We start from the raw sequence: 26,663 nt of genomic DNA, 5'->3' as shown, positions 1-26,663 counted from the left end.
AATCATGAACCAGTTCGTATTTGAACCAGTGCACAAACCACGGTTCATTCACATCCCTAGTTTTGACATCTGGGAACTGGAGTAACTGAAGGTCCACAAAAGAACAAAAAAGAAATCTTAGTTAATTATAAGTACTAGCTAAACCTGTACTGATCATCTGTGTGCTAGGACTTTGTTCCTCTCCTTGCCCCCTGCCACAGCCCCTGCTTTATTGTTTAGTGTCACCTGCCCCCTCCCTGCCACCTTCCCGCCTGCTCGCTCGCTCCCTACTTATTCCTCTTCCCTATCTGCATATGGAATCCCCACTGCCCAATCACCACAGTGCTTCTGTTCTGTTGCCTCCGATTGGTAAAGTATTATATATAGCAGGGGTGGGGAACCTTGGTCCTCCAGCTGTTCTTGAACTACAACTCCCACCATCCCCAGCCACAGTTCAACAACAGCTGGAGGGCCAAGGTTCCCCACCCCTGATATATAGGGATAGATGTTAGTATATTTATCAATTCGATGCAACCTGTTTGCACAGCATCGTTTTCAATGGGATGTGCATTCCCATCTGCATTCCGTCACGACTAGTTGCATATAATTGCCTTTTTAATGCGTGACTAGAATTGGAGTGGGCTGAAAATGTTAAAGAGGAACAATGTGGTGCAAGATAGTTGAGCAACAGTATTGCTGTGTAGACTGTGTGGCATTGCTGGTACCCCTGATTGTAACCATCTGCAATCCTGTTGCAGAACTCTTAATACTTTCTTTAGTGTGTGTGTGTGTGTTTGTGTGTGCGTGTGAGAGAGAGAGAGAGAGAGAGAGAGAGGCCGGCCAAGAGGAAGGAAGGCCTGAGTTTGAGAGGAGGTTGTCTGTAAGGGGAAAGGCAGGCCAAAGTGATGGGGGGTATGGGGCACTGAAGGCAGATTTGCATTTCCCACTTAACCTGGTTTACAAAGTTAAACCAGGGTGCTATGTTCAGCACAAGATCTCACTATGTGGCTCAGATCTTGGAATATGAGCAGCTCTCTGTCTGTCTGTTAAATTATAGTTTTTAATGCAGGAAGTATTGTGGGCGGCCTATCTCTTGGTAAGATGTGAGCAGGCTTAATACCCGTTGATTAATGTGAATGGATCAGACAATTCTTTATTGCTGTTGTGGGAATTTTTTTTTTTAAACTTTGAGCATTTGATGACTATCACAAGACTGTGGGGTTCTGCCATTCTTTCTAGGGGCACGGAAAGAAAACACTCTTGCTCTTTGTGCTGCTTAAGGAGTCAACTCAAATGTTGTTGATAGCCTTCACAATGAAGGAATTCAGTGATCTGGCATGGTTGTTCCATGTTGGCCTCTGCAGGGGCTTTGTCTGGTTATGTAGCTTTGAAATGAGGAAATATCCGTCTTCAGATGAGCTGGCAGACGCCAGTTGGGGTCAGTCTGAACTGTGTGGCAGATCCATTGCAGACACGGAGTAGGTCTCTCTGTGCATGGAGAACGTACTGGTTGCAAAGGAAACAATGACTACTGCTCAGATCACCAGAAGCTTGCACCACCAGAGATACTGGAAAACAATAGATGACTTGGACTATATGTATGTTAAAGTAAGTTATTCTCACCCCGCACTCCCGCCCCAAGTTATGGGTACAGTAGAACTATCTTTTCGTCTGCATGCATGCTAGCAACTGCTGCAAGGATGCAATTCTGTGTTCATTTGTAGTTGGATGCAGGGCTGGACATTAAGAGATCTGTTATCCACATTATGGGTAATATATCCAGCTTACCTTGTAGGTGTGTAAACAAGATTATTCAATGTATCTGCCTTGGGATACAATCTGCCTTGGGATTGTTTTTAATGAAAAGCAGTATATAAATGTAATAAATTAAAAAATATATAGATAAGTTTTATAGAGGGAAACTGTCTTGGGTGTGTGTGTTTCTGTAACTGCCCTTCCTTTGGAATTATCATAGTTCTGGAGGGGGATTTCCCATATAAGACTGTCAGCATATTAATACACTAAAACAAACGGATATGACTCTGGAATGTTACTTAATTATGTCAAATGGTGATTGCTTCCAGTGTTGGTTGTTTGAATAATACAGAGCACTCGGAAGAAGAGTTAACTATCTATTGACTAGTTTAGCTTTGAGAAACCTGCAGACAGGGCAAGTCGAAACAGACTTGCAAGGTATTTTTCTTTCTTGTAATTCAGGTAATTGCCTGAAGAGAGACTCCTTAGCTATGAGGCTGGAGTTTCTCCCCACTTTCCTATCCCCCCACCCCAATCTTCAGCCTTTTGGGAGCACCTATCTGATATAGATTTTTGGTTTGGTCTCCAGTGAATCTAATAGCTGATTAGCACAGAATAAATAGCATTCTTTACTATGAGCTATAAGCCAGCACTGGAGAGATTCCTGATAAAACAACAAAGAATTCATCTGAATTAGTTTTGTTCCCTGGGGCTTTCTTCTCAGGGTGTGTCTGTCAAAGAACATGGGGAGAAAAAGTTTTAAAAGTAATTAGGTTCGAATAGAAAAAAGCACTTGTAGCTTCTGGGCAGGGAGTTCTCTTTCCTCACACTTCTGCTAAGAAGGGTTCTTTGGCATTTAGATCATCCAGCATAAAATGAACCCAAAGCTTCTGTAGTGATGTCACCCAATACTGCTTTTGTAAATTGTCACTATAATTTTTGGCTTGTCACTAGCATAGGCCTCTTGCATTTGACTCTGCTGTTTTTCTCTATACGTGTCTGCATGTGTGCAGATATACATATATGTGTGTGTGTGTGAGAGAGAGAGAGAGGTATGAATGACTGTTTCCCTTCATGTATCTGATGACAAGAATTGCAGTCCACAGAAGCTCAGGCTACAATACTTCAAGGTACCACAAGACTCTCCGTTGTGGAGTGTTGTGATGTCTGTTCTGTAGAGTTTAATGGATTCAGACTTCTTGAAAAAAGGTTTGATTTATTAAAATATATATTCCAGTTCCACCACTTTAGGCCCTCGAAGCTGCTTGCAGTCACATTAAAACAAACAGTAACCTAAAATAACAATAAAACGGGACTAAAAATAATAAAAATGGGCACTCCTCACAAAGCTTCCGAGGCTGATGAAGGCCTGTGTGAATAAAACATTTTTTTAAATCGGGCATCTAAAAATCAGTAATGTAAGTCCCTGACAAGTGTGCTTTGAGAAGACTTTCTGTAACCTACTTGCCACTATAGTCATCCTTCGCCATTCTGGGTTCTGTTCTGACAAAACCACATTGTTGGCAAATTTGCAGCTGAAATCTATGGGAAATGGGGTTAGGGGAACTGCAACCCCAAAAAGACCTAAATATAAAGGAAAAAATAAAAAAAATGCTGCAAAATCACAAAAGATCTTGTAATATCACTAAGAAGAATGAGCAGATCGAATCTCTAGAAATGTTTTCTGCCTCCCAGAATCACTCCAAGGCATTTTCAATCGGCAAGGGACGCAAGGTCAGCAAGGGTCACCAAGAGGAATGAGCAGAGGCGTAACTATAGGGGGGGCAGGGGGGGCAGGTGCCCCGGGCGCCATCTTTTCTGGTCACATGGGGGGCGCCGCCATGACAAAAAAAATTATTTTATTTTATTTTTTGTTAATACAAATGTTTCCTGCTCAGTGCAGCAGCACTGCAGCAGTCAAGGGAGCGCGTCGGCGCCCCCTCCCCCATGAGTGGTCCCTTCCGCGCCGCCCGCGGCCCCCCCCCATTGCTTTGCTGGCGCCTGGCAGCCAGTCATTGGCCTGGCTTGGCGGCGGCGGGTGCTTGTGAGGAAAAACCTAAGTATAATGTAGCATGTTGGGGGGGGGGTGCCATTTCAGTGCTTGCCCCGGGCGCCGTTTTCCCTAGTTACGCCTCTGGGAATGAGCAGATCGAATCTCTGAAAACCCCCCCCCCAAATCTCAGAACCCCCCAATCACTTAAAAAAAACTCCTCATCAACCACGAGTACTCCGGTCGCGGTTGGCAAGACTTGCCACAATTTCCCATTCGCATATACTCAAAACTGTGGTTGGCAAGGGATGACTGTATTAGGAATGCTGTGAGCCTTGTAGCCACCCACCTTACTTTCAAAGTGGGGGCTCCCAGAGCAGAGGTGATCCCTGAGATTATATACATTACATTGTAGCCGGAATAACTGACACTACCTTTAAAGTAAGGGGCATCTTGTAACCCTAATGACACTGCTCCCAAAGGTGCTTTTTACATTCCTTTTGTCTTTGCAGAAAACAGGAACTGTGTCAGAAGGAAAAGCAGGGAATATAGATGTCTTCCATAACTTGAGTGTGATTGGAGTGAATACACTTCTGTTTTGCTATCAGGACATGCATGTGGCTTTCAGGAATTTTGGCGGGGGGGGACCCAATTATGTGTCTCAGTAGTACAGTAGAGATGTGCTTGACCATTTTCAGGTTATGGTCAAATCATGTCTTCCCTGCTTTTCCTGGAATGGGTATTGTTTGCTGTTCTGGGAAACATAGCATGAGAAGTGAATGAGTGATTTGGCTTTCAATTCTGTGTTAATGTCTTTTCCTATGATAGTATTCGCCCTTCACTATGTCTCCTGTTATTTATGTGGGCTCTTCGTGAGAAGGCACCATCTAACATCAACATATTATATTGATTATGCTACAAACATTGGCACATTGTCAGCATTGCACTATATGGCTTATTGGGATTAATAAATCTGAGAACTAAATTGTGGATGGGCAAATCTTCCATATCCAGGCACCCTGGGGAACATGAAATGCAGGCCATGCTTAAAAGAGCTTAAGCATTAAAGAGTGGAATGACACAGAGAGCTTTTACTTACTGTACATGTAGCACTTGTATCGAGAAGGTTGATCAGAATAAAATGTGCAGTGTATCTTTTGGAAATTATGGATTTCAGGTACTGGAACAGTGAATTCAGTTTCTTAGGATTCAAGCCTTTGTATTTCATCCAGGAATCGAAGATTTCCATATTGGGAGACTTGTCTGATTCTCAAAGTGTTAAACATTCTGAGTCTATATTATAGAATAGGCGTGTGGTTCAACATTTATTTTGGAGAATTGCTTTTAGTGAATTTTTGGTTGGAGATTATCAGGATTTGCTGCATTGCCTGAATGAAGCTGTAGTACTTTTAAGTTGCTGGAGTCTACAAAAATAATACGGTACTTCAGTTTTATCTGAGTACAGGAATGCCAAGTAATGTGATGAGGAGAATAGGCATCAGGCATTTGCTCTCTTTCACACATGCACATTCCCTTTTTTAAAAGTGAGTGAGTTCAAGCCCGCCAGCCGGTACAGCCAGAGCAACTCTTGCCTCCAATTCTGGATGTCTGCTGCCTACTACAGCAAGCAGCAATATGTCAGGCAGTGGACATCATAGTGGCTGGTCTTCCTAGTAGCGGGAGTGCTGCTCAAAATCATTTTACGTGCCGCTGTTGGCACCAATGCTGTAGGCTGCCAACCCCCTGCTTTATACTGACTTCTTCTGGTTCAGTCTTCATCAGGCAACTGGTTCACTTCATTCATTCATTCATTCATTCATTCATTCATTCATTCATTCATTCATTCATTCGATTTCTGTACCGCCCTTTCAAAAATGGCTCAAGGTGATTTTACACAGAGAAATAATAAATAAATAAGATGGCTCCCTGTCACCAAAGAGCTCACAATCTAAAAAGAAACATAAGATAGACCCCAGCCACAGCCATTGGAGGGATGCTTTGCTGAGGGTGAATAGGGCCAGTTACTCTCCCCCTGCTAAATAAAGAGAATCACCACATTAAAAGGTGCCTCTTTGCCAAGTTAATCGGGGAGCTGAAGCCATGCTCCATGTTCTTGTCTTCAGTCTGTGATGATATGAGCATTTTTTCCCCTTCAAGAACATGGTTTCCTTTGACAGTTTTTGTGTTCAGATTGTGTAACAGAGTGGCTGTCTATAGTTCACTAATCATAACGTAACCCTCTATGTTCCCTATTTTTCCTTGCTAAATAAAAAGTCTCAGGTGATTCAAATCTTGAAACTAGCCTTGAATTGAAGTATTAATACTAATATAAAAGACGCTTCCTCTTTTTGTAATTGGAGAACTACCAACAATAAACAACTGTATTCATGACAGTTCAATTTCTCCTGAGATCTGGAGGAAATTGTGAGCATGGTAGTGGGTCACTGCAGTTGTCAGTGTAGTCTACATTTGAATTGACCTGTTGTCTAAAAATGAGTATGTTTGGAACTGTTGGTAAGAACCCAGTGGGAGCTTCTCCTGCCTTTATGTAACTGCTATTTGTTTCAGTGGAACTTCTGCAAGATAACTTTCCAATGGGTGGTTTTTACTGTTTTCTCTGAACCTTGCCTTACAGTTTTAAATATGCAGGTTCTCTAGATAGTTTGAAACAATAAATTTCAGTCCATTAGTGTATTTGTTTAGCCATATACAAAGATACTTGACTTAAAAATTAGGTAGTTAGAACAATGATATAAACATTCATGGGGCACTAAAAAGCACAAACATTGACTCAGAAGAGTTAGACAGCTTTATCAGCTTGCACTGTACTTTGCATATGTACTTTAATGGCAGAAACTAAAATGCTGGCTACTTTTTTTACTAACATAGGGCTGTAATATGAATTACAGTCATATGGCCTGTCAACACAGCGAATGGAAAGACATTGAATCTAGCAAGTAAATCTTGAGTTATAAATTTCATATTTCCCAGCTATTTGGCACTCCTGGATAGCAGGTTAGAAAAATTAGACATGGCTGATGAGCAATTGATTCTTGCCAAGTTAACGTAAAACCCTTAAAGAGCTTCTGCTGGATTCAGACCAAGGGACCAACTTGTCTGGCATCCCATAGTGGCCACGCCAGTCAGATGATGCTTGGAAATGCATCAGCAAAGCATGAAGGTATCAACCCTGTTTGACTTCAACACCTGCAATTGGTAGTATACTCTGTGATGGGGAGAACACTTTCCACTGCTGTATTCCCCCCAGAAAACTTTCAATTTCTCCAGACTGCATTTTTCATAAAATTAATTAGGAGCATAATGAATGCATAATGTCTGTCAAATCAGACAGTTTCAAATTTGTAATTTTTTCCAGTGACTATATCTGGTGTGGGCGGGGGGCGGGGCAGTGTCTTGGAGCATGCTTGGTTCAGATTCTCTAACTTGCCCTCTGCCTTCTTTCTAAGGTGCCAGAAAACTTAGTCTGCAGCTGCAAAATAAAGCATGCTACACCTCTGGAAGTAGCATACTTAGGAAATATGGAGATAATGTGGCTGCTGCATTCTGAACCAACTGATGCATCTAAAGACTTTCCAAGGGCAACCTCTACATGTAAGAAGATATTGCAATAATCTAATCAGGACATATCTTTTTTCATCCAGATTTTTAGACTCATAGAATCCATCATTTTAAAATTATTACCCCTGCTAACTGAGCAAAGACACACTTTTTTAAAGTGGCAATTCTCTTACAGTATTCTCTCTAAAAAAAATTTCATCTGGGTGCAGAATGAGTTTTGTTATGAGCAGCAGTATCAAGGCAGCATGCACGCATGTGCATTCGAAATGGGGCCTTCTTAATTCAACTTGAGCGGGATCTGAAATTAACTGAGCAGACATAAAAATACTTGTGAGCACGTACACATGCGCAAGCATTAGAGGGAACACTGTTCTCTTATATTTAGCAGGGGGAGAGCAACTGGCCCTGTCCAACCCCAGCACAGCATTCTTCCACTGGCTGTTGCTGGTATCTGCTTTGTGTTTCTTTTTAGATTGTGAGCCCTTTGGGGACAGGAGGCATCTTATATATGTATTGTTTATTTTTCCATGTAAACTGCTTTGAGAACTTTGTTTGAAGAGCAGTTTATAAATATTTGTAGTAGTAGTAGTTTTAATTTTGTTTTAATCTGTGGTGTTTTATTGTAAACTGCCCAGAGACGTGAGTTTTGGGCAGTATATAAATATGCTAAATTAAACAAATCAGTTTGGGCATGCTGACTTGACCACTGGCCCACTGCTCAAATAGCTGAAGGAGAAAATGAGTGGATTAAAATTCTGTGAAATGGAGGGCTGGAGTTGGGATATGAAGAAAGAAATTCAGTTCTAGTTGCCTTATGGTTTTAGTCATATTTTTGATCTTTCATATAAAATGTGGTTACTGGAGGTGTTGGCACTTGTAATGGAATTCAGGCTCAGAGTGTTGGAACTTGAACAAGGAAACTAGAAAGCAAAGCAGTGTTGGTCAATGGGAATTTGAGTTGATGCATAATTTTTAAAAAGCCCCAATGAGAACACTGACCAATTTATTCATTTATTGCTTATAAAATGATTGGTGTTTAATCTGGCCCTCTCGCCAATGAAATGTCTTTTTGAATCACAGTCTCTGGCTGACATTCTGACTAAATGACTCAGTAGTACTACTCAGACGTTGCTCTGGAGGAATACTGAATTTCAGTAGGACTTCCTCTAGTAAATTTAGTAAGGATGTCAGCCTGTGTTCTTTACTCAAAGTACTGTTATCTTCATTTCACGTGCTCAAAATACTGTTGAAATGTTTTTATTTAAATATTCAATCTAAAATGATAAAATATAGGTGTGTCAGGACACTTGTGCAGTTGTGCATTTTGATGTTTGAGAATTTTCTAGTGTGTAGCATCTTGTGTGTAGACAATTATGTTTTGAACGTTAGTGTATTTCTAGCAGCCACCAGTGTTTTCATGAGGCAAATGCCTCTGGAAGGTCTTATGATGAGAATGTTTTGATGGCTTATGTGGTCTGATGATTTCCCCCGTGTGATCTCCAGTGAGATCATGAAGTAGCAGAGGAATTTTGCAGTTGTTTCTGTTCTTTCAATGGGACAGCATTCTGTCTGGTTCCTTATTTTTACATATTTGTGTTTTGACCATTTGTGCAGCAGAACGTTCAAAGGGTCTCACCTTATTGTTCTGTATGGTTATAAGTGTGTGTCTGTGAGAGGCCCTAGATGTCATTTAGCAGTGTTTCAGAGAAGCAATTCTTTGTGTTTGAACTTAAGATTTGTGGAAAAATGTTCTTTCCATGATATAGGAGGAGAGCTGGTCTTGTGGTAGCAAGCATGACTTGTCCCCTTAGCTAAGCAGGGTCCACCATGGTTGCATATGAAAGGGAGACTAGAAGTGTGAGCACTGTAAAATATTCCCCTTAGGGAATGGAGCTGCTCTGGGAAGAGAGAAGGTTCCAAGTTCCCTCCCTGGCATAGGGTTGAGAGAGCTGCTTGCCTGCAACCTTGGAGAAGCCACTGCCAGTCTGTGAAGACCATACCGAGCTAGATAGACCAATGGTCTGACTCAGTATGTGGCAGATTCCTATGTTCCTACGTTCCTGTTCATTTAGTTAGGAACATGGGAACCTACCTTATACAGAATCAGACCATAGGTCCATCTAGCTGAGCATAGTCTACACTGACTGGCTTATCTACACCTCAGGGTACTGGCAGAAGTCTTTTTCAGTCATACCGGGAGATGCTGGGGATTGAACCTGGGAGCTTCTACATGCAAAGCAGATGCTCCACCACCAATGACCCTGCTCCCTGGGACCCAGTTTTCTGCAAAATTCTGTAGTTTGCACAGTCATCTAGGTGCTGAAGCAGTCTTAAGTGCCTCCTTTTTGCTGCCACTGTGCTTGATTTATTCACTGTGACCTGTGTGTGTGGCTGTCATGTATGCCCATTTTCCTGGAACAGCTTCTCTATTCTAGACCAGACTAAAGGCTTGCAAAGTTGTATTTCAGGAGTTCCCTGTCAGGTTTAGGTTTCAAAAGCATAGCCTTCTGTGTATCTACTGTGACACCTTTGCAGAGGGATGCCCTGCTGTAGATGTCCAAATAGGCTATATCAGGGATCCACACATTTAGTCTTCGTTCTCTAACCAGCCACTATTTGTGGTCACCACTCTTTCCCCTCAGATCCTTGCTAGCACACAGAAAGAGGTCTTTGAAGAGAATCGGGTCCTCTGTCATTTGCACAAGGGTATGGAGGTGGGGAAATGACTTGACTAGCAAGCCAGAAATTGTAGGTTTGAATCCCCGCTGGTATGTTTCCCAGACTACCTGACTATGCTTCCCAGACTATGGGAAACACCTCTATCGGGCAGCAGAGATATAGGAAGATGCTGAAAGGCATCATCTCACACTGCACGGGAGATGGCAATGGTAAACCCCTCCTGTATTCTACCAAAGACAACCACAGGGCTCTGTGGGCACCAGGAGTCGACACCGACTCGATGGCACACCTTACTTTAAGAAGTCGGAACCCTATGGGAGTCCTCTTCTGCTCAAAAGCAGAACCCTAACCCTTAACCTTCTTAAAATGGCAGTGGAATTGAGACCTCTGGAAAGGAGATCTGTGTGGTGCTGCTGGGTATCTTGCTCACCAGAGGGCTGGGGCCGCTTGCCACTGGCTAACTGGCAGTGGGTTTGTAGATACCTGGGCTGTATATGAAACCATATTGGTATGAGAGGTGCTGCCTTCTGCATGTCTGATATAAATATAGAGGCTCATATTCCATTGGGCTGGCTGCAACTTAGAATAAATTGTAGCGAAACAATGTGCAGCTCAGCTGCCTTATGTAGCTTAATTATAAAAACCACGGCCTTTCAGACTTGATCGAAGTGTTATCTAATTAAAGATGGAAGTGTTATCTGTACTTTCAACAGAAACACAGATGATCAAGCTTGCATACTTGGAAGCTACAGCCTTCTGGTGTTAGCAGGACCTTAATACCTTTTCAATATCTCATGGGGACGGCTCAGCTGGCACTGGCGGTTTGGTTTCTATGGTGATCCGTCATCTGGTTTCCCCCCTGCTCCCTGTTGTTGCTAGTAGGCAGTGTTTGGTTTGGGATTTAAAAGTTGCTCCTTCTGATATTGTGGCATTGGCTGCATTGATGAGAAATGGTACTTAAACTAGCTGATATGGATACCTTATTGATAGAGAACTTGTAAGCATCAGGCAGGTTCAGGTGATAATCTGAAACATCTAAATTTAAATGACTGTGAAAGAGTCTGCTCTCCCTATGGGCTTGCACACTCCCACTTTCTCCTTTGTGCACTAGAGGAAGAAATTGACAGCATCTCCCCCCTCTCCCCCTTCCTGTGAGGAACTGTGGTGGTTGTCTGAATAGGAAACTATAGTTTGATCTTGGTTTCAAACCATAGTTTGAACTAACCACAGTTCCCTGAGTTTGAATATAACAGGGAACTGTAGTTAGTTCAAAAATGAGTTTTTGGTCTCCTCCACCTGGTGCTTGAAGGGGAGGAGGAGCCCTTCAGCTTTCCTGAAATCCACATCTCACTTGCTCAAATTTTCATGAATTTCAAAAAGTCATATTTGTTTCTCCCATGGTGCCCTCCACTTTCACTTCATCCACCAATTCCCTGTTAGTAAGGACTGGGCTTTTGAGGGTTTGTTTGTTGTTATTCTGTCTCTCACAGCTACAATAAACCTACCATTCCAATTATAGCCTGGTCATTTCTGTGTCAGAGGGCAAACAGACAAAATCAGCAGGGGATCAAATACTTATTTCCCTCACTGTAACTAAAATGCAAGTTTGGGGCAGTACAGAAATACTTTAAATAAATAAATAAATAAATAAATAAAACAATGCACAATTAAAATGTGAAAAGTGCAAATATTAAATATAAAATATCTCTATTTAAAAGTTGTAAAAGCTATTTAAAATGGTAAGACAAAAAACTTAAAGCAGCAGTGGTAAAAACTGTACAAATAGATTTATATCCACTGTTTGTGTGGATGTGTATAGGTGACATCTGGAAACATGGATTTGTATCTGCCTCTGTTAGAATGGGCCAGCTGTATACTGTAGAGGGACAGGACCATTTAGATTCTCTGACCCCAGGAACCAAAATGTTTTCATTTTTAATGTAAATAGGTCGCAGCTAGGAAACCTAGAGAGTTGCTTATTTTGGCTAAGGATATGTGTGTGTGTTTAAAGAGAGAGAGAGATCTCTAAAGATAAGGAGTAAAGTATGTTTTGTCACTTGCTCAGTGAATTTCCAGTTTGGCCACTTGGCCATTTGTTCTTTTATGGCTGTTGATGTTCCAGATTAGAATCATCAAAAGAAAAATACAAGCTTCAACCCTTGTCTTGAGGTTCTTCAGGAAGAATCTTAAGCTTGAGTACTTGTAGGCAGTTTCTGCTGACATAATTGTTTGTTGGAATCAATGGAACTTGCTTTTAAGTAGAGGTATGTGTTCAGTTTTATGGTTAGCTGGCTTTCAGCCTTGTAAGGCAAAATGTTTATGGCTTCCTTGCTTTTTAAAAGAATCCTACAGATGGAAGGTTGTCTGTTCCAGTCTCCCCACTTGTTCAGACCATAGTGTGTTACACATCGGTGAGCTGCAGGGTTATGTTCATGGGAAGAAACAAATTGTTTTCTTACCATGTTTCGGTAACTTTTCATAAAGATTAAAAGTTAAATATTTGTGTGTTTAAAAATATTGATTGTGAGACTTTTGGACACTGAGGTTCTGGGAGCCTTATGAGGTGGGCTGTGCAATAAATGTCACCCGCTTCCAACTTGTCCTCTCCCATTTCATTTAGGAATACAAGCTGATGTCACACTGTTCTGTTCTATCTTGAGTGTATTACTCCAGTAGTTGACTAAAATATTTACTCTTTTGCATTGGTCTGGTGTAAGTTAAGTCTGGTAATTTTTAGGTCTGCTTGAAGACCTTTTTGATAAGAAGTAATAAATAATTGCTTGTAACAACTATGCTTTAGGATTTTGGGGGGTGGTGGTGGATGGGGTGTAAGTTTAACTTCGGTGGATATTTTTGCTGATATGCATCGACATATTATAGCAGACATTTTGTCATCTGTGACTGCAGCTTAATGAGAATGTTTGAGCAGCAGTGGCATATAAGAGTTGGTATAGATTGCAAAGCTCTAGCAGTAAGAGCAGACGCTAGATCTGTCCGAGGCGTATCTGCATATTCCTATTTGCGAGCAGTCACGGCAGTACCTCAGGTTCGCGTACAATGGTTAAGGAGTGCGCATGCTCGAGACAGGACTGGACACGTGACTTCTTTGTGGGCGTAGCTGCCCTCCAGTTCCAGGATGTTGAGCGAGGACCGTATAAGTCTAAGTAGGAGAGCTCTGCAAACTGTTAGAAGGATGTAACTACAGGAAAGAAACACATATAACCGTAGAAACAGTAACAGTAATAGTAATAACAGTGAATGACAGCAGGAGTAGTGCTAGGTAGCCCTGAGAGCCGTCTGCGTAACCCCTAAACTTAGATCCCACCCGAAGAAGGCTAAGCATCCGGGCGGGGCTGAGGCTCTCCTACCACCAGGAAAAAGAACCCTTCACGGTAAGACCAATGTTCCTTTTTCCCCGGTGGTAGGAGAGCCTCAGAACGGGACATGCCCAAGCTAAGAACACATTCCCGGGTGGGAAGGATGCTTTTATAAGACCTGTTGTAGAACTGTGCGACCAAAGGCCGCTTGAAGGTCATTAAACTCAGAAATTTTGTAATGTTTAATAAAAGGTGAGGCCGAAACCCATGTGGCGGCCCTGCAAATTTCTGATAACGGAACATGGGCAGAAAAGGCCGCAGAGGTTGCTATTGTACAGCTGTGCTGGCCAAAATGCAATAAAGGGGCTGGGGTGACAGTAGAGCAGTTTGTGTCCTCCTTACTGGGATGTCCATGTTGCAGTCATGGAGTTTGCCTGTACCATCACGCTTGGACTAGGATCAGACAGACGTCAGTTCAATTCCCTGTTCAGCCATGAAACTCACTGGATGACTCTGAGCCAGTCATGTGTATAAAGTTTAAAGAGAGCCAGCGTGGTGTAGTGGTTAGAGTTCTGGACTAGGACCGGGGAGACCCGAGTTCAAATCCCCATTCAGCCATGAGACTTGCTGGGTGTGACTCTGGGCCAGTCACTTCTCTCTCAGCCTAACCTACTTCACAGGGTTGTTGTGAAAGAGAAACTCAAGAATGTAGTACACCGCTCTGGGCTCCTTGGAGGAAGAGCGGCATATAAATGTAGTAGTAGTAGTAGTAGTAGTAGTAATATCTCTGTCTAACCTAACTCACAGATTTGTTGTGAGGATAAATATAACCATGCACACCTCTCTGGGTTTCTTGGAGGAAGAGTGGGATAGAAGTGAAGTAGGTAAATAGGAGCAGTCTGCTCATATCTTACATTAGGGGATATTTGCATTGCACCTATGCAGTTGGATCCTATAAATGTTTACTCTAAAGGAAGTATTGTGACCTGATGACAGAACCTTGGTCCAGCCAATGGGAGGACAAGCTTAGAGTTGAAGGAGAGAGAACTTTGGGAGAATTTAAAAGAAAAGGGGAATTGGGAGACAGTTAAAGAACTGAAAAGGAGAGACAGTTGGATGAGAAGAGGAGCAAAGGAAAACCTGAGATGAAGAAGGCTAAGAAAAGGCAATGGGAGAGTAAGAAATAGTAGCAAGCTTGGCTATTCAGCACATCTGCTGCTCAACATCCTGCATGGGGTCTAAAGCGAATAATACAGATTTCGCTAGCCACCTAATGGCACAGCGGGGAAATGACTTGACCAGCAAGCCAGAGGTTGCCGGTTTGAATCCCCACTGGAATGTTCCCCAGACTATGGGAAACACCTCTATCGGGCAGCAGCAATATAGGAAGCTGCTGAAACGCATCATCTCACACTGTGCGGGAGATGTCCATGGTAAACTCCTCCTGTATTCTACCAAAAGACAACCATAGGGCTCTGTGGTCTCCAGGAGTCGACACAGACTCAATGGCACACTTTACCTTTACAGTTTTTGCTTGTGTCTGAAAAGCAGGGAAAGACCAATCATTGTGTGCAGATGCTGCTCAGAGAGTTTTGACAGAAGCTTGAGAGTTTTACAGAAGTGGTTAGCAAATTGTATAAGTAAGATGAAATAATCTTTGTTTTAAAATCCAATGAGTACACATTTTGAGAACACTCTTCTTGAGGGATGTTTCTGTAAAATAAAAGATGTTTGAATTCCAGGTGGACAAAATTGATATATATTGCTTAATAGGTACTATTTAATTATAGTGCCATTACAGCTATGCAAATATTTGTAAACCTATTCATAATAAAAAGGTCCAGCTTTTTGATTACATGAATGTTGTATCAGTTTAAAGACACCCCCCCCACAAGCACACATGGTGGCCGGCCGGCTGCTGGGAGCCGAGGCACGTACGCTCGGGCAGCCTCACCAAGCGGAGCAGGCTGCTCGCTGCCTCGGTCACCACTGCCCCCTCCCCGGGATGGCGTGGCTGGTGGGAGCTGAGTGAGCTGGGAGGCAGGCTGCTTGCCACTTGCTCTCGCCCGCTGCTGCCACTCGGCACTCACGCTGCTGCCGCCACCACAGGGCCCCTCCAAACGTGGGCCCGGGGCTATCACACCAGTTGCCCCGCCCTAAGGATGGGCCTGCACAGCAGGCTATAGATGGTTCCTCCCCATTATACAGGGGGATGTGTGAAGCAATAACTTTGCTACACAAAAAAGTTCCACTGGCCTACACTGAGCAGATGCAATGGAGGCAGAGAAAAAACATTTCTTTGCTGCTGCCCCCACCCCCCGAGTATTCCTGAAAATGGGTTATAGCCCGTATTTGGTCAGATTGGTAACAACTCTTCCTCCAGCATCATTCCAACTGTCGTCAGAGTTGTTCCTTTGCCTTAAGCTCCTCAGAAAACCGTGGAGCAGAACAGGCTCCACCAAGCTGGAGAGGGCGTTTAGGAGTGACTGTGTCAATAGCCCAAGCTGTCTCCACATTTCAGAGATTCACCAGGGCTCCAACAGTGTCTCGGGCTCTGGACACTAGAAATATCCCAAGGGCTGCCTGGAAACCAAACAGATCCATAAGTCTCCGGGGGCGGACCATTCTAATTGGTCCATCACCCCTGCAGAAGATAGATCTATCCATGACAAAGGGGTTGCCTCAAACTCCTCCACCTCTTGATCAATAATTCCCTGGTCAGCAAAAACCAGTTCCAATGCACGTCCTGCCACGTGAGTAGGGCCTGATACCAATTGAGATAGGTCCATGTTACCATGGTGGCTATGAAGTCCTTAGCTGCCCCTTCTAGGGGCCCCTCAGCATGGACATTGAAGTCCCCCAAGTAAATAAGTCTGGGGGAACCTAATGCCACCTCCGAGACCACCCTTGTCCTCTCAGGTCAAAAGACTGAAGTGCAGCGGGGTGGTTGGTACACCAACAGAATTCCTAGCCTATCTCAGAGCCCCAATTCAAGGACAAACACTCAAAATCTATAGCCTGTTCTGAGGAAATGAGTAAGTGGATCAAGAGCACCAATTTCCCCTGGCTGTAGGCTGAAGAAAAAGGGATTGGGCAGTGGAATTATCACAAAGCATTCTAAGACAGTTAGTTCTAGGGATGTGCTGAAATGTGATTCGTAGCTGAATCGCGGCCCCTTTATCCAGCCCCTTTAATGTGGAGGAGAGCAGGGCCATCCCTGCTCCTCCTCCGTTCGCCACCATTGCTGTACTGGTGGCGCTCCACCCCAGCTATACACATGTGCTTGTGCTGCTCTCCCCCAGTTGCTTCAGCAGGGCGCCAGCACACACATGGCCTCTGTGCATGTGCGGAGGCCATGTGCGTGCTGCTGCCATGTGGAGGCAGCTGCGTGGATAGCTGGGGGGAGCGCCATCAGTATGGCAGTAGTGGCAAGCAGAGGAGGAGCAGGGTGTAGAGGTTAGAGTGTTGGGCTAGGATCAGGGAGACCCGTGTTCAAATCCCCATTCAGTCATGATATTTGCTGAGTGACTCTGGGCCAGTCACTTCTCTCTCAGCCTAACCTACTTCACAGGGTTGTTGTGAGGAGAAACTCAAGTATGTAGTACTCTGGGCTCCTTGGAGGAAGAGCGGGATATTAAATGTAAATAATAATAATAAATAATAATAAACTCCTCTTGAATTCAATGGGACACTTTCTAGAAATGTGCTTAGGGTTGCATCATTAGTTCTTATTCAAGTTCATATCAGTAACTGGGGAAAAAATCAGTTATTTTGCAATATAGTGTTCCCTTGAACAATATTACAGCAAGCAGCTATAGTCACTTCTCAAAGATTCCACCCCACCCCTGTAGGCTGATGATATGAAAATAAGAATGTTGGCATGTATGTCTTATTTATTTATTTTGCACTTATTCAGTATAAATCATGAAGAAAATCAGGTTAATTGTTGTTTTTCATTTTGTTCTGCAGTATGCAAGGATTTGGATCCCTGATCCAGAAGTAGTCTGGAAGTCAGCAGAACTCCTGAAAGATTATAAACCTGGAGACAAAATCCTCCGTCTTCGACTTGAGGATGGCAAGGTACTGTTATTGCTCATACCTCATTGTTTAACATTGATTAGAATGTCTGATACAAAAGACTGCATATTAGGAGTGTGAGCCTATTTTTGTGCCCCAGATTATATCTCCTCATCTGGATTTATGAGTAATGCTGTGTCTGATTTTTAATGCATAAGACTCCTTTAATATTGGCTTTGCTAGACTACAGTACATAATGAATGAACCATACTAAACATATTTATTTAAATGTTATGTAAATGCTCTTATTTAATTTTCAGGATCTTGAATATAGCCTTGATCCTAAGGCCAAGGAGCTGCCACCTTTGCGAAATCCAGATATACTTGTGGGTGAAAATGACCTGACAGCACTAAGCTATCTTCATGAACCTGCTGTTCTTCACAACCTCAAAGTGCGGTTTATAGACTCCAAACTCATTTATACATATTGTGGTAAGCAAAGAATCTGGCTTCCCTACATTGCCAGTTGTTAAAGATAATAATGGAAATTCAAAGACACAGGGTGAATCTGCCCTTCTCCCCAAAGGCCCATTCAGTAATGCTGAGCCGCTTTGAGAATCCAGTATTGGTTTTTATTTGAAATACTTATGCTCTGCCTTTCCGTTTTTTAAGTAAAAATTGTCAAGGTGGCTTACAGTGCATATTAAAAAAAAGAAAGTAAACAGTAATAATTCTAAAACTAAGAATACAACATTGCAAGATTAAAACAAGAATAAAATAGCAGCTCAGAATCAAAATCAGGCAATAGGTTAGAAGCAGAATATAACTTCTAGAATAAATAAAACTTCAGAATTCTTCCCTATTTATCGCTGAAACATTTCTAGCAAGTAGGGAGAAAGCGAGCCCTGTGGAGGGCAGCAGCAGGGAATAGCCTGGCCAAGAAAAAAGGGTCAAGAAAAAAGGCCTCGCCCACATATGTGGCTTGCGGGCTGGGCCATATGATGTCCAGGCTGATCTAGGCTGATTGGATCTTTACTCCTGAGATGCATAATGAAGCAAGAGCATCTTTATAATTTTAGTCAAGGTTCTTTGTATATGATTAGGATGCAGGTTCATTGAATGGATATGATCTCATTATTAATCATGCAACAACTTAGCTACCTTGCATCTACCAGATTCTTGAGAATCACAGTGGGATGCGGAGCTAAATTTTAAATGGTGAAGTCAGCAACTCAGTGAAGCTTAGTAAAGATTTGGGTAGGATTTCTATTCTACAGAATGAGACATTTTCACAATTCTTTGTTAAAGATGATGCATCATCTGTTACTCATCAGTATCCTCAAGTTCACATTTCTCCTTTAACTCTACTATTATACTATTTTGAAATTAGGGGTTTTAGAAAACCTAATCTAGAATATATGTCACTGTTACAGATTCCACTCAATGTAAATAGAAGTGGTGTCTAATAAATAATTGTGGTTTATTATTTGGCCATGTCTTAACTGGATAATAATGCAGTTCGTATAATTATGCTTGTGCATGTGCTGAATTTGACTTTCTGAGTTTCAGAATCTTAGTATTAACTAGGGGTTTGCAGGACCGGTCCACGATCGAATCGGTCTGCTGCGCACCTGGCTGGTTTGATCACGGCTTGGCCTGGCCCTTGTGAAAGGGGTCTGGTCCATGATCAAGCTGAACTAAACCCGGTTCACCAGTTCGAGCAGCTGTAAAGGAGAATCCAGATATTGGTGCTACCAGCACTGCAAAGAAGAGGGGGGTGGATTGCTGCTGGGCTGCTAGTAAGCAACTTCTATTTGAATTTTAAAGGTGCCTCTCATTCGCCAGTCTCCCACCACCCTTTACAAAACTTTTTTTTTTTTAAATGTAAGAAGCAAGGGGGAATCCTGTAAAGGGAATCCTTTATAGCAGTTCAAACTGGTGAAGCAAAACAGTTCAAGTGGGTTCAGTTGGACTGGGCCAGCTGATCCGACCAAACTGGTTCATGGTTCTGTTTCAAATGCGATTCAGACTGAGCTGCAAAAATTGGTTCCGCTCACTCCACTAGTACTAACTTCTGAGGTCCCTGTATAGAAAACGAATATATCAACAACAATCTTATTAGGAGAGGAGAAGCCTCAACTGGCATAAATAGGGAGTGGAATTGATAGGAAAGCTGGTTTGGGGATAGTTAGTTGAAAAATATATAGATAAAAATGAATCTGAAGCTTATACAAATTTAATAATTACTGGAACATCTGAGCATGTGTTTATTTTAATATTTATGGGCCCATGATGCATATACAATTGAAAAATAATAAAGGACTATTTTTAAAAACCCGGATATTTCTCATCCTATTCTTTAAAAGGAAAACACTCTCATTCAAAAGAAGAGAGAAAGGGTTGTCTTTTGATTTGACTCTATTTAAATATATTTTGTCCTTAGTGTTTCTTATAGTATTCTAACAATTAATATAAAAAGAAATTTTTCTTGGGCTATCTCTAAAGCCATTTGAGTATGTACCATTTTTACTAGTTCCATTTCAAGAGTCCTGGAGGTGTCTACCTATTCTCACTCACCCCACCTTTTGCATCTCTGAGTCAGAGGTGCGATCATTATTTCGTTCCTTGATGAAAACTGGCAGGCACCAATTCACTGGGGATACTTCAGTTACTGTGGAGAGCAAACACTCTTTTCCCAAGTGAGCTCTGCCATTGCTTGCATGATATCAGACACCTGAATTGACAAGTAGACTTCCTGCTTCAGATAAAAACAAAATTAATTGTTAATCGAATATGGTAGTCTTAATACAGGGAATATATTTTGTTCAAAGAAATGCACAAAGTAGTGTCTCTGTGACTTGGTTTTTAAAATGATCACTAACTGCTATTAAATATTCAATCTTATCTATATATCTGTGTACCAGTAGCAGAATTTTCCTAGCAATAACCATAAGAGGCAAATGGCAGGCTGTGGCAAGTTCTCACAGGCTTGCAGGGACAATATGCTTTGTAATGTTCATCCAGCACTCAGAGAAAATGGCAGAGAAGTTATTCTCTGTAAGTATTGTTCATATTCAGTATATACACCTGTTCAAAATTATCCCTAAATGGGCTGATTAATTACCTGGCTTAATGATATCTCTTTGCACAATATGGATAAATATTTATTTCCTTAATGAGGCACTGATGGAGCATGAATCTGGGTTTTTTGTTTCATTAATCATAATGTGGGGTGTGGTGATGAGGCTTAGGGTTGCCCCCACATATTGTGATACCTGAGGCCTTGCCCCACAACTCTGATGGGGGGCAGCCCCCTTTCAAAACTGGCTTTGAAAGTGATGTGGGGGAGAGGGAGAAGGAAAGGTTGCCTGTAGCAGCCTCCTCGTGCTTCTTGCAAAGTTTGCAAGGAGTGTGAGCAGTGGGGGACATTTTGCCATCCTGCTGGTGTCCCGAGGCAACTGCCTCTCCTCGCCTCATGAAAGGGCTGTCTCAGTAAGGGTTCTGTTGGAGGAAATAGTATCTGTTGAAAATAACCAAAAGTGTTATCAGAGAAATTTTGTTCCCTCCATTTCATGGGTAGGAGAAATTCACCCAGTGGCATAGTCAGACCGAAGGTGACCTGGGTGAAAAATCTGGAGCACCCCTTTGCTCCACATTTCTTCCCTCCCCCACTTCACTCCATGCTGCTTCCTGCCCCTTTGCTCAGCACTTTTTTCCCTCCCCACCACCCCTTCGCTGTGTGCTTCTTCCCTTTCCCGGCCCTCCCACCCCCCGTTGCTCATCACTTCTTCCCCTCTCCTGGCTTAGCTCAGCACTCATGGTCAGTGTAGAGTTGGAGGAAGGTGAGCAACATAGGGGGGGGGAGGGAGGCAGCAAGGGTAATCCTATGGGGCCCTGTGGCACGTGTTCTTCACAAGTGTATGCACAATGATGATGACACCCCTGGGTCCACCTCATTCTCATGCTGTTTCCAGGACCATGCAAAAGATTAGATGGAAGCAGCTATTTGGGGTAACAATGTAGGAAGAAGGAGAATCAAACAGAATGGTGATAATGTTGTTACAAGCAATTAAGAGGATAGATATTAAAGTTGGAAGCATAATAGAATTTGAAAAAGGAAGTGTGGAAATTGGGCTTTGCCATTGGATATCTAAATTTTAGAGCAGGGGTAGGAACATAGGAAGCTGCCATATACTGGCAGACCATTGGTCTATCTAGCTCAGTATTGTCTTCACAGACTGGCAGCAGATTCTCCAAGGTTGCAGGCAGGAATCTCTCTCAGCCCTATCTTGGAGATGCCTCCAGGGAGGGAACTTGAAACCTTCTGCTCTTCCCAGAGTGGCTCCATCCCCAAAGGGGAATATTTTACAGTGCTCACACTTCTAGTCTCCCATTCATATGCAAGCAGGGCAGACCCTGCTTGGCTAAGGGGAGAAGTCATGCTTGCTACCACAAGACCAGCTGAAAGGTAGGCAGCCTTTGGCTCTCCAGCTGTTGTTGTCTAAAACTCCCATTGGTCCCAGTCACAATTTATTTTGGCTGAGGATGATCAGAGTTGGAGTTCAACAACTGGAGAGCCAGAGTTGCCCATTCCTGTTTTAGAGCCTGGTTATACGTTATGTTTACCATGCAAAAAGTAGCCATATTTAGCCAGCTGAGAATTCTGAAGTTTCCCCTGGAGACGGGCAGAGAAAGCTGAAGGATAATGTAAGCAAATACATAGGCAGCAGTTGCTGCTCACAGTCTTCCTCCCTCTGTTGTTTCTTTCATTTTTCTTGCTTAGCAGTTCACTTTCCCCTAGGTGCTGGGAGCAGGAGAAGCCATGAAAATGAGCTGCTGAGCAGAGAGGGAGGGAGGGAGAGAGGTGGCCAGTGACTCCGGTTCCTCTACAGTCCCCACCAGCTTTTTCATTTTGGCTCATGGAAGCCTTCAGAATTCTCAGCAAGCAGAGCTTGGCTAAATGTGGCCTATTCTTGCATGGCAGATGAAAGCTGTATCCAGGCTGTTAGGAAGTCTGCCTGCATACAGTTTTGATTGTCGTTTTGAGTGCTGACAAACAAAGGCAATTGTTAAGTAACAATCCAACTATCTCTGATAAGAATCCAAATCTCTGAAATTACTGTTGGCCCACATTATAGTACCTTCCTTTTGATGGCGTGATAGCTGTATGAGCCCGTCTTATCCTAAACCAGAATATTGGGTCCATGTAATCCACTATGATTGATTTTGAAGGGCAGTAGTTCTTAAAGGTTTGATGCGAGGGCACTGGTGGAACCAGCTGAATGGTGGCCCTGCTAGTGATGCTCCATGCGCATGATGTCTCGTGCATGTGGGTGTGCCTGGGGCCCAGAGAGCACAGAGCGAGCTCTCCCTTGCTGGAAGGATACGAAGCAAAGTAATCACAGCCAGAAAAACACTGTCTGGAAATGAGCTCTGGAGAGCTTGCTCAATGCTCTCCAGACCCTAGGCATGCTCACATGCACGAGATGTCATGTGCAAAAGCAGCATGGTCCAGGCTCCGCAGAGCCCAAGCGAGCTCTCCAGAGCTCATTTGCTGGCTGCTGTGTTTATTTCACTTCCTTTTCCTCTCGTGAGGGAGCGGAAGTGGAATGCATTTGGGAGGGCTGGGGTGGGCCCTCTGGAGATCAGGCCATGCCCACTTGTGTGTGACGTTATACGCACAGGGTGTCTCATGCGGCCCTTCCCATTGGCGGCCTGGGTTCTTTGAATCCTATCGCTCAATGGTAGGTCTCCCCCTGCACAGGGGTCTTTACCAGCCTTGCTGCTTGAAATACCAGGAACTGAACCAAGGACTCTTTGAATGTTCTCTTCCACTGGGCTATGACTCCAGTCATAAAGACTGAAGGTTTGGTAAGAGGCTCTCAGCTGACAAAGATCATGGAAATTATAGTTGCCTTAATCAACATTAATCCTTAATGTTGCCAGGGAAAGAATTAGTCCCCTATATGTCTGTTTTCTTGTATATTCCTGATTATATCAGTTGCCCTAAACAAGTACTTTGTCAAACAAATAAAGTTCAAATAAAGTTAAAGCTTTTTTGGTGGTTCAACATAGGACAAATATTTTAATAAGAAAAGTATGTGTAATATTTGCCAATAACCTCTTCTGATTTTTAAAAATTCTTTTACAGGTATAGTCTTAGTAGCCATAAATCCTTATGAACAGCTGCCTATTTATGGTGAAGATATCATCAATGCATACAGTGGCCAGAATATGGGGGATATGGACCCCCACATCTTTGCTGTGGCTGAGGAGGCATATAAACAGATGGCCAGGTATGTAGGACAGAGACTTCTTCCTCCTTGTTTTCCACAAAAGAGCACAGTCGTTTTTCCATCTGAGATTTTTTTTGAGGAAGGTGGATGGGTTCTGAAAATGTTTTAATGTTCGGAATGTTTTAATAAATATTGCAAGCTAGCTCTGCAAATGGTCCCAGCTGAAATGCTTAACAGATGAGCTACTATATGAATAACAGAATGCGTTCAGTTAAGTGGAACTTTGATCTACTTTTTGACCACGTCTTTTAAAGGGAATACCACATTTACCTGAGTTTAAGATGAGCCCCTTAAAAAATAGAGGTTGCATACAGGTTATGCCACTGTTTACCCAAAAGGAAGAAGATGCTGAATTTAAGATTAACCCCTGGGTTTTAACCTGAAGGAACTTGGAAAAACCTAGTCTTAGATTCAGGTACTCTTATGCAGTATATAATTGTAGTTGTAACTGGTCCCCTGGCTACCCTTAAATGAAAACCTGGGTTCAGATCCCTGCTTGGTCATGAAGTTCACTGGGTGACTTTGGATCAGTTGCTACCTCTTGGTCTAATCTACAGAGCTGTCGAGAGGATAAAATTGGAGTTTCTCCTCTGTGCGAAGAAACCATGCATACTCCCCTGGAGGAAGGGTGGTACACACTTACGTTTCTGTCCTGAATCATCCACACTTTATCCTGGTTTAGGAAAGCTGTTAATGCTGCCACTTTAAAGACCTAGCCTCTTAATGCTAGCTTGTAATCAAAGATTTTTCATCAAATACAAAAGCAATCCTAGAAGTGGGTAACTGTTGCAAAATGTTGACACTTTACAGAAATTCCTGCTATTGAGCATAGAATGCTAAATATTAACACATCAGTAATAGAAAACAAAATCTGTGAACAACCTTAAACAGGTAGAAATATTAATAAATAGGAAACTGGCATGCTTTAGCAGGCACTTGTTGTGCCGCTTCAAGAGGCAAGGCTATTCCGGATGGAAGATTATTTGTACTTCTGATGAAGACTATTCCGAAACCGGCTTTTACCTAGGAGACCTGTTAAGTTCTTTGTTCAGGACGATCACATCTCATCCACGAGGATTCACTTCAGGCATTTTTGGCACCATTACATCGGCATTTGTGAAGAATGACATCTTTGAGTTTGTGGAGTTATCTGTCTTGTTCTTTGGCATTTCGGGATCTTGCATTTTCTCCGTTCCCAATGTGAAGATTCTTTTTCGAACTGAGTGTGCATTTTTACATATTCTCCACCATTTGAGAGTGGGTTATTCCCACCTTTTCAGAGTGATTCACAGTGTTTATTGTATATTTATCACCTCACATTCTTTGCATTTGCATGTCTTTGTATTTTGGATGCCTTGTGCAGATTTTGTATCGGCCTTCATTTGGTGCATTTTTGCACCTTTGGTTTGTGTATGGGTTTGTTCTGTACATTTATTAATATTTCTACCTGTTTAAGGTTGTTCACGGATTTTGTTTTCTATTATTGATTTACAATCCGTTATTTCCCCGTCTCTCATCTTTGCAAAAATATTAAAACATGGCTTGGAAAGCCCCCATTAGCTGGGGATTTTGTTTATGCTGTGAAACCAAGTGAGGGTTAAATGCAGTTCTGACCTTCTGGAGGACCCCCTCCTGCATTTGGTTGCTTGCTGATATTGTAGCCAAGATCTAACAAAGGTTTATCATGGCCAGTTACCATCCACAGGAAGTGGAGGTTAAATGTGGTCAGTATCGGATCCAGAAGTTTATGTAAGGTGTCTGGCTAGAAGCTATTCCCTGAGCTTTAACAGACGGTTGCAATGGTGACCTCTACAGAGTAATCCCCGGAAAATAACTTTCCTTTTGCTGGCTCATCATTCTTTCCAAATGCAATCTGTCATGATTTTGCAGCTGATTCCAATTATTTCCATTTGCATTTGTGCTTGGCTTTGAATATATTTTTTTGTTTGTTATCAGTTTGTTCTAGATACAGCTGTGATTGTGATGAGGAGTTACTGATACTCTGCTAAACTGCAATATAAACCATTCTAGAAAATCTCTGTTGTTTCCTTTGAATTATCCTCTGGAGCTTTTATCAAGCTTCTAGTGCAGTAAGCCACAACGGATTAATAGGAGGAGCTTCAGTCCTTCGTATTCAGAAGGGCTCTGCTAAATTATTGGCAGAGTTGATTCGGGAACCTAAAATCTGGAATGATGAGCTAGAGGTCAATTTGTGTCTCTGGTCAGCGGCTTTTTTTTTTTTTTTTTAAGGAGGAACAGATTGAATATTCAGACATGTTCTCAAACATCTACCTCCAATAAAAAGTGAAACCCACATTTTGCAGCATTTGCCACATTTTGTTTTCCTAAATACATAGCATTCAACTAAGGCACAATCCAGCAGGAAATTCTCCCAGAAAAGCCCGATGGAAGTGAAAAGGCAGACCTTTTTTTTGCACAGTTCCTTTCATTGCAATGGGGATTGTGTAGGGAAACATGATGGGCTGTGCCCTTAGGATCTGCTTCAGGGCAGATGTTACTGGTCCCCCAAAACCTACTTGTCAGAAATGGTTGCATTGTGGTACAGGAAATAATATATTCTTGCAGTTAATTGGAAACCTGCGGGAATATATTTGAGGGAAGCAAGTAACCCCAGCTTGTAGCATGTGACAGTTGCAGGTTGATCCCCCCCCCCCATCCCTGCAAGCTACTGCACATTGTCAGGTGATCTAGAAAAGCCATCTGTTTCCAGTAGACCTTAAATAACCTTATGACACTTGAAAGACTAACAGATTCACTGTAGCTTAAGTATTCACTGATCAGAGCCCTTTTCACCAAATGAATGGAGTGTATATGCTTTATTTTGGTCTCTTCCCACTCAGCCTCTAGTTCTTTGTCACTTTGTTGATTTTAATTCTTGTTATAAGCTGCTTTGAGCTGTCTGCGACTGAAAGACAGGGTGTAAATAGTCTTAAATATTTTATACACATACACCTGAAAAGGAATTGTAGGCAGTGGACCCAAGGTCCATGAAAGTTAAGTACAGTCTGTATATAAATCACAAATGTATGC

General features: G+C 42.5%; 1 protein-coding gene across 3 annotated transcripts in view; it reads left to right on the top strand.

The window, feature by feature from the left end:
* Window positions 1-26,663, top strand: part of MYO5A (myosin VA) — a 116,357-nt gene that overhangs the window by 7,826 nt on the left and 81,868 nt on the right. For all 3 annotated transcript variants that reach the window (XM_053271802.1, XM_053271804.1, XM_053271801.1), the window contains exons 2-4: window positions 17,269-17,379; window positions 17,637-17,808; window positions 23,468-23,612. In XM_053271802.1, coding sequence (XP_053127777.1) covers window positions 17,269-17,379; window positions 17,637-17,808; window positions 23,468-23,612 — 428 coding nt within the window. The remainder of the gene's footprint in view (window positions 1-17,268; window positions 17,380-17,636; window positions 17,809-23,467; window positions 23,613-26,663) is intronic.

Source organism: Hemicordylus capensis, chromosome 10, assembly GCF_027244095.1.
Source record: "Hemicordylus capensis ecotype Gifberg chromosome 10, rHemCap1.1.pri, whole genome shotgun sequence".
NCBI lineage: Eukaryota > Metazoa > Chordata > Lepidosauria > Squamata > Cordylidae > Hemicordylus > Hemicordylus capensis.
Note: the sequence above shows the minus strand (reverse complement) of the source record. Positions and strands in the feature narration are given on the sequence as shown.